Source organism: Channa argus, chromosome 4 (assembly GCF_033026475.1).
Source record: "Channa argus isolate prfri chromosome 4, Channa argus male v1.0, whole genome shotgun sequence".
In the NCBI taxonomy this organism is placed as follows: Eukaryota; Metazoa; Chordata; class Actinopteri; order Anabantiformes; family Channidae; genus Channa; species Channa argus.
In genome coordinates, this window is record NC_090200.1 from 1546569 (window position 1) to 1563261 (window position 16693).

At 42.0% G+C, this 16693-nt stretch overlaps 2 protein-coding genes across 2 annotated transcripts; one reads left to right on the top strand and one right to left on the bottom strand.

Moving 5' to 3' along the window:
• Positions 1–491: 491 nt before the first annotated feature.
• sumo1 (small ubiquitin like modifier 1) lies at positions 492–3783 on the bottom strand. Its single transcript, XM_067502740.1, has 5 exons — positions 3626–3783; positions 3185–3259; positions 2461–2538; positions 2250–2321; positions 492–2064 (listed from the first exon to the last, which is right to left on the bottom strand). Exons 1-5 carry the CDS (start codon positions 3635–3637, stop codon positions 1996–1998), a joined length of 306 nt encoding a protein of 101 aa, XP_067358841.1. The 5' UTR covers positions 3638–3783; the 3' UTR covers positions 492–1995.
• Positions 3784–4703: 920 nt separating this feature from the next.
• On the top strand, positions 4704–16099 carry map3k2 (mitogen-activated protein kinase kinase kinase 2). The gene is made up of 17 exons (XM_067502729.1): positions 4704–5068; positions 6766–6837; positions 7171–7289; positions 7737–7777; positions 7866–7965; positions 8047–8160; positions 8300–8396; positions 8519–8649; positions 9011–9090; positions 9269–9333; positions 9630–9722; positions 9824–10063; positions 10147–10295; positions 10395–10526; positions 10754–10883; positions 10969–11146; positions 11494–16099. The coding sequence occupies exons 2-17, from the start codon at positions 6783–6785 to the stop codon at positions 11711–11713; spliced, it is 1944 nt and encodes a 647-aa protein (XP_067358830.1). The 5' UTR covers positions 4704–5068; positions 6766–6782; the 3' UTR covers positions 11714–16099.
• Positions 16100–16693: the final 594 nt, after the last annotated feature.

The window sequence follows — 16693 nt, forward strand, 5'->3', positions numbered from 1 at the left end:
ACTTTAGGAGATTCTTTCCACAGTCGTGTGCGGTTCTGTACAGGTGTTAAAAGGTCAGCTCAGTCATCGGAGAATTAGAGCCTCCAACAGAGAGAAAAGACACTGGAGATACAGATGGCATCATTCAAACACATAGTAATAGTAAGTACAACATATACAAGCACGGTTAGCATTTAAAAAGATTTCAATTATCATCACATTGGGATTGTTTGACAATATCTTGATGGCGCAGATCTTCACACAGAGGCGGTAAATGATTCACATTAACAGAACAAAAGGTCAACAAATCGCCATGAATCCAGTTCTGCTAAATGTCCTGACTGATGTCCTCACATGTGAACAAATATGTTATCTGTCCTAACAGGAAATGTATTACTCAACTTTCTGTCCAAAGAAGAAGTAAAACAATGAAGCTATTAAAAGATAAGACCATTGTGAGTCACACCGCTGCACTTTGTTACTCCTCATTAAAAATGTTTTTCAAAATAAAAGCTACAACGGCTGAAAACAGCCACCATTATTTACATCACTCTTGCAGAAGCCCACTTCACTCTGTTTAAAAAAAAAAGGGTTTCTCCCACTGTAGAAGAAGAAGAGTGTCATTTAGTGCGGGGCTGGGACTCACTCGTGGTTTTTATAGTTTTCAGTGGAATATGATTAACCTGGTTCTGGATTCACAGATGCTACAGTGACTTGGCAGTTTGTTGGTTTGAGTCTTTTTATGGAATTTAATGACAATAACAGAACTATAGAAACCGCCTTATCTTTTAAATCTCAGCCTGCCATAAACTCAATTAAAGGACTAGTGCATGCAAAAATGTGTGTGGCGTGTATGTTAGTCACCTCAAAGGTCAAGACTCTAAACCCTGACCAGACGTTTCTCTTTGTGGAATGTTTCAGGGGCTCATCACTTTGACCCGTGGCTTTCCCTAACCATCTTCATCTCAAGCTCCATTTTCTACCAAGACTAACATCTTCTCGCTAATATCTCCAGCTTCCTGCCAAGGCTGGCAGTCCCCCACCTTTATCTGCAGCCTGGTTCCCTTAGGAAACATACACACGATCCTACTGTTCTAAAACCTCCTGTTTGTGCGTCAGCAGCTTGTCCCTCCACATTCAGGATCAGACTCTTAGATCGATCTAACCTGCAGTTCCATGCATTACTCCAGTGTAAGAGAACCGTGCATTAGCAGGTCAAACGTCCAGCCTATAAGAGCAGGTGGATCATAATTAATTCACATCTTACTTAAACTCCTGCTGCAGGACAGAATGGAATCTGGCCTCTTAACACCTACTGGGCTACACTATTTCTAAAAATTAGTTTAAAGGGCCATAAAATCAGGTCCTTCAGTGTTTGTTTTCCACCGTACTGACAACCGGAGCAGTGCAGAACAACTTTCTCCCCATTTCAGACGCTTTATGCAACTGCCTGGCTTCAGAACAGTGACTGTATGAAGGAGGAACGGTTTAAAAGCCTTTTTGAATTTTTAATTCCAGAAAACACAGAAACGCCCCGTGTTTAGCATTGTCCACCTCACCCATTTAGCCGGCTCTACGTGTAGACCTGTAGTCTCAACAAAACGGACGACCTACACTTTGCACTGTACCTGAACACCTCCAGTGTGGGGGCTGCTACACTACACCTATGTAGATACAGCTTCTAACAAACCTGAGTGCCCTCACTGTGCGACATGACCTCACCAGTTTAACACCTGTAATACGTAAAGATATTGCCAAAGCTTTGGATAAACTATTCCTTTAATGTACTGGGCTCCTGCCGGGGGCCCAAACAAACAGCATAAACCCAAACATGATGCTCGTCTGTGTAACACACACCAACCTCCTCATCCTTACCTCAGTCTGTCTCACACATGGAAGCCCTGATAGAGTTGCTTTTGATCCAGATGGTTTGGAACTCAACAAAAATACGTACATACATACATAGAAAATAAAATACAAAATAAGGGAAAAAAACATTTTTAAAATGCAGAAGGTTTAATGATTCCAAAGTCCACCAGTCTGTTCTTGATACACCTCAATGACATCCTCGTCCTCCATCCCCAGCTGAGAAAAACGACAAACAACTTTTTAGAGTCAATTATAAAATGACAAAAAAAAAAATTACTGCAGGTTTACAAAGCCTAGAATGATTTTCAAAAGGTAAATTCTATAAACCCTTCTTCTGGAGAAATGAGGGACACTGTGTATGACTGAAATGTTTGCTGACACAAATGGATGCTGAAGTTTACCTCTTTGGGAGTTTGGTTGTCTGCGATCCTCTGTCCTTCAAACAGAAACCTTAGCGTGCTCGCTGGGACACCCTGATGGAAACACAAACTTATTTAAAATACAGCTCAACATGCGTAGTTCCACCGAGTGAAAATTTAGTATTTAAAGAGGAAAGTTTCGCACTGTTCTGTGTTTGTCTTTTAGTAACTGGGAACACTTGTTTCCTTGTACCTGTCTCTGGCTGTACGACTCCTTCAGCTTCTTTAGATGTGTCGTCATTTTCACCTTGAAGTGGATTTCACTGCTGTCCTGTGGGTAGAAATAGAAAGTGATGATGAGACCACAGGCCACAGCATATTCGTTAATTATTAAGTATATTCTGTTCTTCAGAAACTGAAGGACAGGAAACAGGAAGAAGGAAGCAAATTGTGAGTAAAAGTATATCACATTCTTGCGTAACATACAATTTAAAAGCTCTGGTGCTTTTTAAAGGCTCATAAAACATAATTCCTTTTTCTTTCCATATATATACAGCTGGACACTGTCATGGTCAGCTGAGAAAGTCCTGAACAAGTATCAGTACTTATAATTCCTTTTGTATCCTATTGTATATGTTTGTTTACAAGGTGTTGCAATCTGGCAATAGTGTACAATAAACTTAACTATACTAATTACACTGTAATTGTACTACTGTTACACTACACATGTAATATTATTATCGATTACTCTTTCATAATTAACCGGAGCCCAATATTTGGTCTTATTTTCAGCCCAGATTAGTGTGAATATGATCAGATTCATCAATAGTTATTACAAATTATGGGTCAGTGATGGAATCGAACACATTGGTGTTTTTGGCTCAGTGCTTTTTGTTGTTAAGGGACAAGAATACAACAACCAATATCAATGCTACATATTCCCATGTTAAGATCGTCATGCCTACATTCATACACACCTGACCAATCACTTTTAATTTGATGTATTCTCCATCCTTCTTATCGCCCCCGTCTTGGCTGGAAGGTTTTGTCTCCTGAGAACCAACAAATACACAGACTACTTCAGCAGCACAAACATTAAAACGTGACAAATACTTCAAGAAGGCCCGAAAGCCTTAATATTGCCGACTTTGCCAAAACTAACACTCATACGTGTAAGTTTCGGTTTCAACGTGCTGGTATCGCTTGGCGGTTGATAGTAGAACTTTGAAAATGAGCAGAAAGCAGAGCTAGCTGCTAGCTGCTAGCTAAACAAGCAGTGGCTGTGGGCCTGAAACTACAATGGCTAACAGTTAGCACATTAGATACCCACATACGAGGCAGAAGCCACAAAACCCGACAACACTATCAATTTCATGCAGATAATAAACAAGTTAAAAAGTTTTAAGTTGCGATCTTACCGTATCTGACATGTTTCTCTTCTGTGTGTTATGAAAAATACACTGACAATAGATGTAGCGATAGCTTTGACCGTTAGCTTGATGTTGTGAGAATTCGACATAAACCGGCAATGACGCAATTCAATAATTTCAAAATAAAGACACTTCTATTGATGATTCTTTTGAAAATAAAAGCCTTCCTCGGGTGAAATACAATGCTGTACGAAGTCTAGCTTTAAAAAAAGAAGGACGGACTAATAAAATGTATTGATGCTTTCTAAGTGTCAATAACTATTCTTCCAAATGACTTTTGTGGTATACATGTCTTGCATAATGGAATTAAAAATCATTAACACACGCACACTTTTGTTGAATTTGTAACCAATTATAATTTCCCTTCCACCTAAAACATTAAGGAAAATCTTAATGTTTGTAAGACTACTCCTCGTTTGAAAATTCACATGTAAATGCGTCCTGCAAATGGGATAATTGCTGTGGTATTGTCAGTGCCTATGCGAATTAGGATTACATTATCCATTCTGTATTGTGTTTAAAAATGTCCTTGTTATTAAACCATTAAACAATGTAATAAAACTTAAAAAGCCAAGGCATGATGTGCTACAGATACTAATTTAAATCTGCCAGTGAACTTATCCAGGTTTGGCTATCGGAAGGTTGAATCATGTCAACTGTATTTCTTTTCGTCGGTTAGAAACGTTTACCTATCTGACCTGTTCAGGAATAATCTCACATGTGGTAGTTGGCTGCCGTCCTTTTGAAGTTTAGTTGTGGAGACGCATTTATTTCATTGTACTTAGGAAATATACTTGACACACATTTTATCTATTTATTTTTTCTACTTATTATTACTGACAGGTTTCAATCGTGATCCAGGAAACCAATAGAGTCTCTGACATCACTAGTGTTTTTGTTGGACTCTTGCAATAAGGTTGGAGGTTAAGACCTGTCAAGTAAGCCGAAATGAAAATACACACTTCCGGTTAGTAACTGTCAACATAACATGTGACACTGGAAACTAAAGTAGATTCATATGGGAGATGTTTTATTTTGTCGGCATAATTCCTCCACTTCCTGTATTCATTTGTGCACCGCCCGCCAGCTTCACGCAGCACTAGGGCAATAGCGAGCGAAGCTACCCGTCAACCGGGGTGTAAAGTGCAACAATATGAAATCGCTCGAGTAATTTGGCTTTTTTTATTTCCTCGCAGATAAGGGGACACTCTTTTGGGGAAACCAGTATATTGTCATTTTTCTGCTCGAGAACATCTAGCGGGCTAAACTGACAGCCGTTCGGGCCTCGTCGTCGTGGCCCAGCAGGACTCGAGTGAAGTTGGGAGCGGACTGCCAAACTTCTGCTTCCTCCAGCGGCTCTCCGCAGGGCCCGGGGCTCCTGTCACCGGCCCTGTGGATGAGGAAGTGAGTACACCGCTACCCAGCCCCAAGGTACGTTACTAAAGATGAGACTGTTTTGTTCGAACCTGCCATGTGTTCGTTTAATTGCTGCTTATTGCGCTCGTGCAGTACCGGAGAGATTTGATTAGAGGTGCTAACCTTAGCATTAGCTTAGCGTGTCAACTTCCCTGGCCTGACAGCTGGCCCTACACGGAACCCTCGGCTAACGTTAGCCACTTGGCTTCCGTTATCAGCTATACGTCTGCAACCAGCCGTTTTTGGATATTATTCAAGATCCTATATTATTAGTTACACATATTTGTGTAGCTTGGCTCGTACTGCCATGTCGGCTAGCAATAGTTGTGGTCAGTTGTAGCTTGCGGCGCTGCTCCGCTAACGCTGGCACGTTAATTTCAAGGCATTTATCTCCTAAATGAGGTCATAATGTGTCAGTGTTGATGTTAGCGTCGACTCTGCGATGAGCAGTGACACTGGACAGCCAGCTAGCTCGTTCATCGCTAGCTCATGTGCAGACATACAGCGTCGGTGTAAAGCTCGTGTAGACGGTTCAGCCCACTCTCGCCACTGCGATGGAGTAGCCTGATTTTACGTCAGCTGCAGATAGTGATCAATCAGGGGATAATTAGCGATGATCAGAGACTGTCCAGTCAGCTCCTCATCAGCTGAGGACATCTTGACTGTTAAGACTGAGTGCACTCAGAAGACCTGTGTGCTGTGTTGAATGGTTCACATTAAAGTTAAATACTTGACATAAATATTATGACAACTAGTGATTTTTCAAAACAAATACTGGAGGTAATATTCATTCAGAACTATTCCAGTGTAACGTTAGCAATGGGTTTAACCTACTCCAACTGTGTTTGAACCTAAAGCCATCAGTCTGCTTTTCTGTCCAGTGTCACGGAATCTGAAACTTAAACCATAAGCTCATGTCAAACACACAGCCTGAGCAATATTCATTAAACTGTCTGACCTTAACACTGAAGTTTATTCCTGCAGTTTCAGTGTAAAAGCACCCACACCTTCAAAGAGCTCTCAGCAGCCAGTGGCTCATTGGAGAGGTTTCCTTGTTCAGATACATGAACATTTTCTACACATTGTGTTTGTGATGTGTGCAGTTTAAAGTAAAAAAAAAAACAAACACTTTCCACCTTCATAAACTGATCCATTGTTTCTTTTTTTATTTTTTCAATTTTGTGTCTACGGAGCCTAAATGTTGTTGTTTTTTCTGTATGAATTACTTATAGATAGTAAACCAGTCATCTGTAGGTCTTCACATAAGCAAGTCAACAACAGCAACTATTAATCTGCTACAGTATATGCTGTAGGACAAGGTATGGGATTTATAAAGGACACAGCACCTGTTCTTTGCAAATTAACAATTAATGGACTTTTATTCTCTCAATTTTCTAATGAATATCAAATTAGGCATTTTGTAGCTATAACTGATGAATGCAGAGCATTGGCATCAGTACTACAAACAATTTGAGTAATAAGGTAGTAATTAGTGAAGATTCTTTCTTCTGTTCATTTTCTTTCATTTCCTCCATTGTGCAAGTCACTTTAAGGACACCGAGTAGATATGCACATTTATTTTATTAAAGTTGATATTAAAAGTTTCCTGGCTCCGTCATTGTTCTCAGATCTGCTGGTGAATAAGAAGCTTCAGGTGCAAACTTGTGTCCAGGTGAGCACCAAGAGTTATGTAGTGTTGTGGCTGTTTACAGGAGGAAGGAGTCCTTTGATGGGAGAATCCTCTTTCCTGGCCTCCTGGGTCAACTGCCGTGCCATAATGATGGGTATGCATTTTTAATTTTGTTACACTGTCTTTTGTCAAACCTGCATCACTGGAATGTTCTTCTTTTCCTCCCTCAGCAATGTTTGTTTGGCATCTTTGCATTACAGTAATGTCTTGTGCTCACAAATCATGTTTACATAGATGTTGGTGTAATATACTTCTTTCAGTTGAGCTGTAAGTCATTCAATTGTATATTTAACATTTTTAGATTAATTCTGTGTGTTTTTGTTAATTAACAATAATGTTTTCCCAGTTTTGCTGAGTGAATTTATCTTTTTCATTCTTTAGTTTTATCAATAAAATGTGTTAATTAAATAGAAATTTTATCTCTCAGATGAACAGGAGGCACTGAACTCGATTATGCAGGACTTGGCTGAACTGCACCGCTCCAGCCGTCCTGCCACGTTCCTGTCAGACCTGGGGAAGCCCAAAGCCTCCTCACCCAAGAACCAGGTAATTACCCTGTCAGAAGGACGCAAAATAGGCTAAAGTGCCAGTGAATTTTAAGACACAAAAAGCCTTTTTCTTGTACAAAATGATTCTCTTTTAATTTCACATTTGACGTCAGTTATTCAGGTCTATTTATTTATTTATTTACTGTTTCACAGTAAAGTTTTTCCAGGAAAGCGAGGGCATTTAATGTGAAATTGATTAAATATTGCAGGGCACTAAAATAAAAAAGACAAAGGGCCCAGTTGAGTTATCAGGAGACTTATAATACTTAAGGGGTTGTTTTTAATTTTAGAAAACTGTTTCTGTTATAAAGCATGAACAGATCCCAACATTATTCCTACAAAAAAACCCAAATAATTATAAATCTGATCAACACTGAAACAAGTCTTGTAAAAAACAGTTTTTTAACGTCTGTGCTCTGTGTGTAATCCTCCCTGTCTCTAACAGAACGATGTCAGAGTGAAGTTCGAGTTCAAGGGGGAGAAGAGGTGAGACTGGGACCAGTTCTTGACTTTAACAGTTCAGACCTGTAGGTGTGTCCTCTTGATCACTGACCTCTCTTCCTCTCCTGTGTAGGATCTTACAGTTCCCTCGACCTGTTAAGCTGGAAGACCTGAGGTCAAAAGCAAAAGTGGCTTTCGGTCAGATGATGGACCTTCACTACACCAACAATGAGGTACGATGACAAAAGACTAAACATTGCACATTTGTAATACTCAGTTGCCAAGTTTGCCAATGTTGTCTCTCGTTTTTGTAGTTGGTGATTCCTCTGACCACTCAGGACGACCTAGATAAGGCCGTGGAGCTGCTGGATCGCAGCGTTCACATGAAGAGCCTTAAGATCCTCCTGGTGCTGCAGATGTCCTCTCAGGTCAGCAGCTCCCACCTTCTTCCAAACTTCAGGCAAAAGTCCCAAAATTGACTTTAATCACAGAGCCACATGTATGTATGTGATTTTGTACATTGGGTTTAAAGTGTTAATAGCCTGTTTTGTTTCTCTGTGCCTCCAGAACTCTTCTTCCAATATGGACCTGCTGCCATCGCACGAGGAGCTGGACAACACAGGATTTAGGGTTGCAGACAAGAAAAGTATGCTGGCTTTGATAGGTTAGTGATGTGTCCTGCTCTGAAACAGTGGAACTACAACATGCTGGTACAGTCAGTTGTGTCATTTACACAAGCTCATCCAATAGACATCAACATTTCTATTTAATCCCAACTACGCTCAGGTTCCCATTCAACAGACCGCAGCTCTCCTCCTCCGGGATACATTCCTGACGTTCTTCAGCAGGTGGCGAGGAACGGCTCGTTCACCAGTATCAACAGTGAGGGCGAGTTCATTCCTGAGAGCATGGACCAGGTATTAATGACAGTGATGACGATGTCCTGCCAACATCAAGCGCCCATGGGTTAACTTTTCCTCCGCTTCATTTTTCCCTCTAAAGGTGGTTCTGTTTAGACATAGCTTAGCACAAATGGCCCTTTTTCACCATAGGGATCAGGACCCTTAGAGAAACTCAGTTCCTCTAATTCAATCTCCTAATTAGGGTTAGGAGTTAATTAACTATTAACTAATTACTAATTAACTATATCTTCCCATGCTGTGACTCCAGGACTTTAAGATGAAAGTTTCAGGAAGTGCCAGGAACACTGAGATAGAAATGGGTCTGGACTTAGTTTCGTGTGAATACCTGTGGGCTGAGTTTGCGTTTTGTCTTCAGATGCTGGACCCACTGTCCATGAGCAGTCCGGAGAACTCTGCGTCTGGAAGTTGTCCCTCTTTAGACAGCCCACTGGACAGGTCAGAACCTCACAACAATCCAAAAACCTCAGATACTAGGCCTGCTCCTGTATTTTCGTTTTGCTCTTTATAAATAATTCCCGACCAAAGTCATTTAACATCAAATGTCTGCAGATGACTTGTCATTAGAAACTAAGCTGCAGATAATGAAATAACTCTAGTTGGTGTCTTCATACAGCGACTACCCTAAATCCAGGATGCCCAGAGCGCAGAGCTACCCTGACAACCATCAGGACTTTCCAGGTAAATAAGTGTGGGTGTTTGCCGCTGTGACTCTGTGGGAACAAATGCTTCAGCTGTAGAAAGAACTTTATTACAAACAAAAGACATTATTGGCTGTGGAAAAAAGAAAAGGTTAATCGAAAAGTAGGAATTATAAATAAGATGACCTTACATAAACATGCTGATGCTGCTGTAAAAAAGCTAAATTAAATTCCCTCCCTGTCTGTGTTCTGCTGCACGATGTCAACGTCTCTTTTTGCTCTAATCATACATTAAGGTGTTATTGGTTCTTCACTGTCCTCTTTGTTACTCCTCAGAGTACGACATCCCAGTGTTCGAGAAGTCAGGGAAAGGAGGAACATATCCTCGGCGATACGGCATTCCCTTTGGCCTTCAGGATTACAGTGATGGTGGGTAACAATCACAGATACATTAGTTTCTCTGCACTACAGCTGTAAGACTCGGACTAAATTGTTGTTGATTGTTGACTTTGGATGCGTCTGCTCGGCAGGGAGGAAGACCTTCCCTCGGGCCCGGCGAACCCAGGTTCACGGTTTCCGCTCACCAGTCAGCTTTAGCCCCACGGAGCAGTCGCCAAGCACCAGCAGCGGCAGCAGCGTCTTCACCCCCGACCTGGAGGAGGCACCAGGTCCTGCCAGGCGTCCAAGGAGGGGCAGCGACATTGAACCCAACCCCAATCCCACTACTGCTCCAACCCTGTCCGTCATGGATATCAGTCCACCCAGCCGCTGTGAGTCCTGATTGGATCTTGTAATAAATGAATGCACATCTGATTTATTTGCCAATGGTTTAATTGTTCCTGATGTTTTTCAGCTCCACGTGCTCCCACCAACTGGAGGTTGGGGAAGCTTCTGGGTCAGGGAGCCTTTGGTCGGGTTTTCCTTTGCTATGATGCTGATACTGGACGGGAACTGGCAGTAAAACAGGTTCAGTTTGACCCGGAGAGTCCCGAGACCAGCAAGGTAAGAGTCTGTTCAGGTAGCCTGCTGCCTCTGGTTTACAGTGTATGAACAGCACAGCAGTAAAATGGACTCTTTGTGGTGATTTCTTGACTGGTTTAGGAGGTGAGCGCATTGGAGTGTGAAATCCAGCTTCTGAAAAACTTGTGCCACGAGCGCATTGTCCAGTATTACGGCTGTCTGCGAGACACAATGGAGCGAACGCTCTCCATTTTCATGGAGTACATGCCTGGTGTGAGTGCTCCCCAACACAGTTGTTTTTTCTGCAAACTTTTGCAAATTAATGTAATTTCTAATTCATTTTATTAATTTATTATTTTCACATAAAACAGACATAAATCTTTGACACAGTGAAGTCAAACAGAGACTTTGAGATGATGATGATGATGATGATGATGATAATATTTGACAGTAAACGGGTCATGTGAAGCACAAACATGTTCCTTTCTTTTGCTCTTCAGGGGTCTATAAAGGACCAGCTGAAGTCGTATGGAGCACTGACGGAAAACGTGACCCGCCGCTACACCCGGCAGATCCTGGAGGGGGTTTCCTACCTGCACAGCAACATGATTGTCCACAGGGACATCAAAGGTGAGGAAGGGAGCACTGTTCAGTCTTTCATCTGTTCTTTGCTTTAGCTCCAAACACGGATTAAAAAGTTATATTTCCTCTTAAGGAGCAAACATCCTGCGTGACTCTGTGGGGAACGTGAAGCTTGGAGACTTTGGAGCCAGCCGACGGCTGCAGACCATCTGCCTGTCAGGAACCGGCATTAAATCAGTGACTGGCACCCCCTACTGGATGAGCCCGGAAGTGATCAGTGGAGAGGGCTATGGCAGGAAAGCTGACATCTGGTGAGACGAGTTCTGGCTCATAGATTTACCCAGAGAAGACACCTCATCTAATTAAAGCCACTCTTAATATAGTATGAAAACTAATTAAAATTGCACTTGGCCACAACCAGACTTTTCTAAACATATCTCACAGGCTATCATCTCACACTCTAATAATAATTTCACTCATAAAAAAAGGGTCCTCTTTACCAGCCACTGAGTTTCCTTATTGGTGCATTCATGCTCCCATCAACTTTTCTGTGCCCTGTCCTGTACGTATGCAAAGGTTTTAGATGAGCCTTCCAGTCTGGTACTGGTCAGCCATCGGGCAGCAGAACTCTGTAACTAACGTATGCTGTCACTTTCAGGAGTGTTGGCTGCACGGTGGTTGAGATGCTGACTCAGCGACCTCCGTGGGCAGAGTTTGAGGCCATGGCAGCCATATTTAAGATCGCCACCCAGCCCACGAACCCGGTTCTCCCGGCCCACGTGTCGGACCACTGTCGAGAGTTCCTCAAACGGATCTTTGTAGAGACCAAGCAGCGACCATCTGCGGACGAGCTGCTGAGGCACATCTTTGTACATTAACCCCTTTCCCTCATCCTATAACCCCTGCCTGCCTGCGGAGCTGCCAGATATGGCCTTACCTGACGGCGCATCCCTGCCTCTGCTCTATGCTGAAACCATGTTGGACCATGAGGAACTGGCTAGGACAAGGTGGAGCGTATAGGCGGTGTGCGCCTGCTCCTGTTGTCTCTGATTGTATGAGACCCCCACCGAGGACATAAGATTGATTTTGTTTTCTCCTCAAGTTGCACCTTATTTGTTGGAAAGGGAGGCATCGAGCACTTCCTCCTCAGCTCTTTAAAATCTCTTTTTTTTTATGTTTGTACGGTTCCTCTCTTCACACGTGTTGTGTGGTGTCACTGTTATGGACCTACAGGAAATGATGCCTGACTCTGAAAAGCCCCTGCCCTTGCAACCCCAACTTTGCTGACCCGACCCCAGAATGTAGTCTCCTGCCAAACCCACAGCGACGGTGATGACCCGGGCTCGCTGCTATAGATAAAACTAAATCCCTGATTGAACAGTTTCCACCCACCTGCTGCCGTCTTAGTTCTGATCTGGTGTCAGATGAAATGTTCTGTCTGTACTGTCCCTCTTCATTTTCCCCGTCTTTGCCTTTCCTTCTTCTAAATGCAGTGAACGAGTGGGTTTGTGGATGATCTGTCGCTCTCAGTCTTAGCTGCCTTCGCACCGTCAGCCCGGATCCAGCTGATCCCAGTTCAGCTCAGTTAAAACCCGTTTCTGCCTTTTCTGGAATTCCTGGTCTTGCGCAGGGATTGTCTCTGATCCCACCTTAGCTCATTTTGTTTGCCTGCTCTACCTGCCTTCTCTGCTGGTCACCAAATATCCCTCACACTGAAGAACCTGCAGTGCTGGTTCAGATCAGACAGCATCCATATGATTTTCTCTCCAAATGCACTTTTTTTCTCCTCCCCTTCTCACAGTGGTCTGTGCAGTCGGAGGTGGGTTCTCCTTAAGGATGCCACAGTTGTTTTAGTTGCTCACATTCTGGCAGTTTGCTACAATGAATGAGAAGAAGATTTCCTGTCAAATCCTGGAACCGAATGGACGGACTCAGAGATCCACTCAGGAAGCTGAGGGGTGGATCTCAATAAATACTTTGACGTACTTTCTGTAATGGTACCAGAATTTTAAAATTTTTAGCAGTGAGGAGCTATGTCTCTACCAACACATTTATTGAAAGCCATGTGTCCAACTCACCAAAATCCGATTTGATTCAGGAAGAATCTGCAGTGGAATCTTCTGATACTCTGCGAGGATTTTACCTGGAGCCAGTGTATGTGAGAATGCAAATGTCAGAGTGAGACAATCCGGAGATTAACGGGGCTTAGCCCCCAGTACAAAGTTCAGATTATGTGGACGAGCCTGTGCGTGGAGCACCACCCCGAATTGTCAGGAGGATTGATAGCAAGCAAAAGCGCCTTTCTATCAGGCGACTCCCACGGTGTCAGATTTTTGTGTTTCTTTTTATCAATGGCTTTGATCTACTGCAATAAAAACACAGTTTTCTGCAGTACAATTCCTCGGTGATGTTGTGCATCCGGTACCAGGCACCACGCCTCACTGATATGAAGTGGAGTTTCTCTTGAGATCTGACCCGCTGTGTGTTACATGTGTGAAATGTCAAGTTCATTTATGAAAGAGCCTTAAGTAAGGAAGGACAAGAATGTGACCCGTGGTCAGAACTGAGATTTAACACCCAATCCTGTCATGAGACCATGTGACTTCTTAATGCAGAAAGCAGGACGGGAGCATTTGAAGAGTGACGATTATGTGGTGTCGTCCCTTTGTCAGTGGTTTGATTTCAGACTAAACAAACGTAACGATTTCTTTGTCCCACTCGCTGCTTATCACTTACCCAGCAGTTGACGTTTATGCTTCACTGCTGCCCTCTAGCGCCTCGTCAGAGCACTTCTTACTGACTGTCACACATCTGGTCTTATGTTGTTGTTCTCGCACTTACATGCACTCGTCTAGACCAGACTCACAGGGTCTCACATTAACTCGTCACTTTAGTGGATCCATACACACTCCGTTCTTAGAGTGATCTCTCCTCCCGGACCTGGTTTGTTGAATATAGCTGAAACGGAGAGGATGTTCTCATAGCTTCAGACGTGTGCAGCGTTACGCTGTAAACTCATGGCAAACACTGCACAGCAGGTGTTCAGTGATCTTGACTAGAACTGATCTCTGTCAGCAGCTAGTTGCCTGAAGGTTCCAGCTGAGTAGTTATGTGTGTGCTTAATACTCACAGTAACAGAAGTAATTCAGTACATTTTATACTTGGGGTCATGTATAATACCTGAATCTACTTGGTCCTGTTCATAATTAGAGACCTAAATAATCATTATTACTTGCAGCTGGATCCACAGTGATTTACAGCTCTGCTCTTGAAACGGATGAATTATCTGGAAAATGTCACAACTTAAAACTACTTAAAAGTGAAATAATCTGTCTTGTTGTTTGCGTGTGTGAATTAGTGTCTGCTGGACTGTACATGTCAATCTGCGTGGAGAAATACTGATATTTCCCTCCCTTCAGTGTTTAAACCTGGGTTTACAGCCACTCCTGGTTTAGTTTCTTCAGGCTTTTTGGACATTATGAGACAAAGAGCAGACTTATTGTCACTCAGCCTTGAAACCACATGATTTAGTTTTCGAGACTTAGTGGACATCAGTGTGTAGCCTTCGAGCTTTGATCTCTGCACGTTTGCAGACTTGTCTTGTAGTCTAACTCCACTGTGTTTGTTTGTTCCTATGTAGTAGCAGTGTGTCATGATTACTTGCCGGTATGAGATTTAATAGCAGTTGAAAAATATTCCGTTCCCAATGCTGTGTTCGGGGTGTGCTTCAGTACACAGTCATGGTTTGGTACGTTTCTGGTACTCGTCAGTAACCACGTTACTGATTCCACAAGTTGATTTGATGCGAACCTTGAATGCTCTGCTTTGGTACAGTAAGACCTTGTGCTTGTGGAGGAGAACGTTCATTTAGAGCAGCTGTACCTCAGGACATTGAGCTGGTTGTCGGGTTGGTGGTTTGAGCCACGGTTCCAAATGTTCACATCAGAGCATCTTTGAGCAAGATGCTCGACCCAAAGTTGGCAGCTGAACCTTCATCAGCATGTTCTGAATTTGCTTAAAGTATCAATAAATTAAGACAAAAATGGTGGAAAATATTATGTTGTATTTCCACACAGTAACCTCTAGGTGTCACTAAACACTGATCACTCCTTTACCAACAGGTGCAAAGCTGTTTTCTGCTCATCAGGCTGTTCCTGATCCAACTAGATAACGATTCTGTGTCACGAATCAGTATTTTCTCTGAAGGTACTTTGTAGTTCTGTGATGCATCACTTCACACCGGTACTTGTTGTCAAAAGATAGAAATTACAGTAGAGAATCGGGAGTCAGCCACGATACCGCACGCACTTGATTTGAATTTGATGCGGCTCACAATAAACTGGTCGGGCACAGGTGGAGATTGTGTGAATGCTGTCGGCCCTGGTGAACTACCATGATGCACTATCAATTACTCACGATGCTTCTTCGCGATTCCTTGTCAGTTGTTTCTCAGGCTGCTCAGTTCAGTTATCCTTTCTTTGCACATTTTAAATACAGTTTTTTATTTTTTTATTTTTACAAGTGTGTTTTCTGTGTGTTGTTAGTGATGACCTGTCATGAATGTAATGTGTAATTTTTACCCTCAAATGGCCTCGTTCACCACAGTGGATTAACTCTTTGGTACCAGTATTTGTCACCTGCAAACGCCAAGATGCACCTGTAGTTCTCTCTCTAGTGTCTAAAGCCACTGCTGCCACTCGTGTGTGTGTGTGTGTGTGTGTGTGTGTGTGTGTGTGTGTGTGTGAGTGAGTGAGTGGTTTGTATGCGTGAGTTTATAAATGTGCATTTACTGCAATTTGTGCTCATAGGACACTGCTCCTGAAACGCCTTGAGCATTCTGACTGTAAGGGGTGAGAGCATTAAAATAGTAATGAAAATACAATTTTAAAAAATTCTGTACAAATGTATAAAATGAAAATGTATCTTTTTTTTTCTTTTTTTTTTTAAGAAAAGTAAACTTATATCCCACATGTTTGGTTTCTGTGTATTGTAAAAGAAGCCATGTTTATAATTCTAATTGGTTTGTGACCAATACGCCTGTTTATATCAGATCTGTATATCAGTGGTACGCATAATTTTTTAATATATTTTTTATTTTACTTTTTTTTAAAATGCGAGATTTAATGCATGGTTGGTCCTTAGAGACGCAGCAGTGTCCTTGAATGGGTGCTGTTTTTTGGCAGAATTCTGGAGTATTGCGACAGCTCTGTGTTCATAATTACAATTATGACAATGTTGAAACAATAAAACATATTTATTTGAAATCTATTGTGTAATATGTTTTTGTGGTTTTGGTCAGAATGTTGAAAATTAATTAGTTTGTAATTACAAAGTTACCATTCACAACCCAACTATATTAAACACAACTATAAATCTATAATTAAGTATATAAAGTCATGAAAATTAAATGTCTAGTTACACTGATGGTAAAATAGAAAATAGTAAAACTTTTGTTAATTTTGTAACGTCAATAGCAAACACTTCCGGTGAAGACCTTCACAATAAAACCGACCAGACTGGAAATAAATTCATGTAGCTCTTATTGTCGTGTTATTGTGCATTAGCGCCTATTTTAAACATAAACTCGATGTAAACCTGATTCTGGACCTCCTTTAACGGCCGTGATAGTGTATCTAGACACACTGAAGCGAAGAGCGACTAAATGTTTGCGATGAATGGCTTTCTGTCCTGTGTCAAAACAAGTGGATGAAGTATCCAAAGATGGCGGCCCGTTCACGTTAATGAAGACCCAACCTGAAAACGCGCGCATATGAGTCAAGGTGTTGCTAATTAAATCAAGTTTAAATCGTGTAATATGCCTTACAAATGAAATGAAATTCCGAGGTGGATATTGATTT

Bases quoted from the DNA above. Each gene is read 5' to 3' on its own strand.
- sumo1 (XM_067502740.1), bottom strand. The intron at 2,322-2,460 runs GTACAAGGAAAC...TGTTTCCATCAG, and splicing joins AGTCGTACAGCCAGAGACAG to GGTGTCCCAGCGAGCACGCT. The intron at 2,065-2,249 runs GTAAACTTCAGC...CGTTTTTCTCAG, and splicing joins ACAACCAAACTCCCAAAGAG to CTGGGGATGGAGGACGAGGA.
- map3k2 (XM_067502729.1), top strand. From the start codon at position 6,783: ATGGGAGAATCCTCTTTCCTGGCCTCCTGGGTCAACTGCCGTGCCATA. The intron at 8,161-8,299 runs GTCAGCAGCTCC...CTGTGCCTCCAG, and splicing joins TGCTGCAGATGTCCTCTCAG to AACTCTTCTTCCAATATGGA. The intron at 11,147-11,493 runs GTGAGACGAGTT...TGTCACTTTCAG, and splicing joins GGCAGGAAAGCTGACATCTG to GAGTGTTGGCTGCACGGTGG.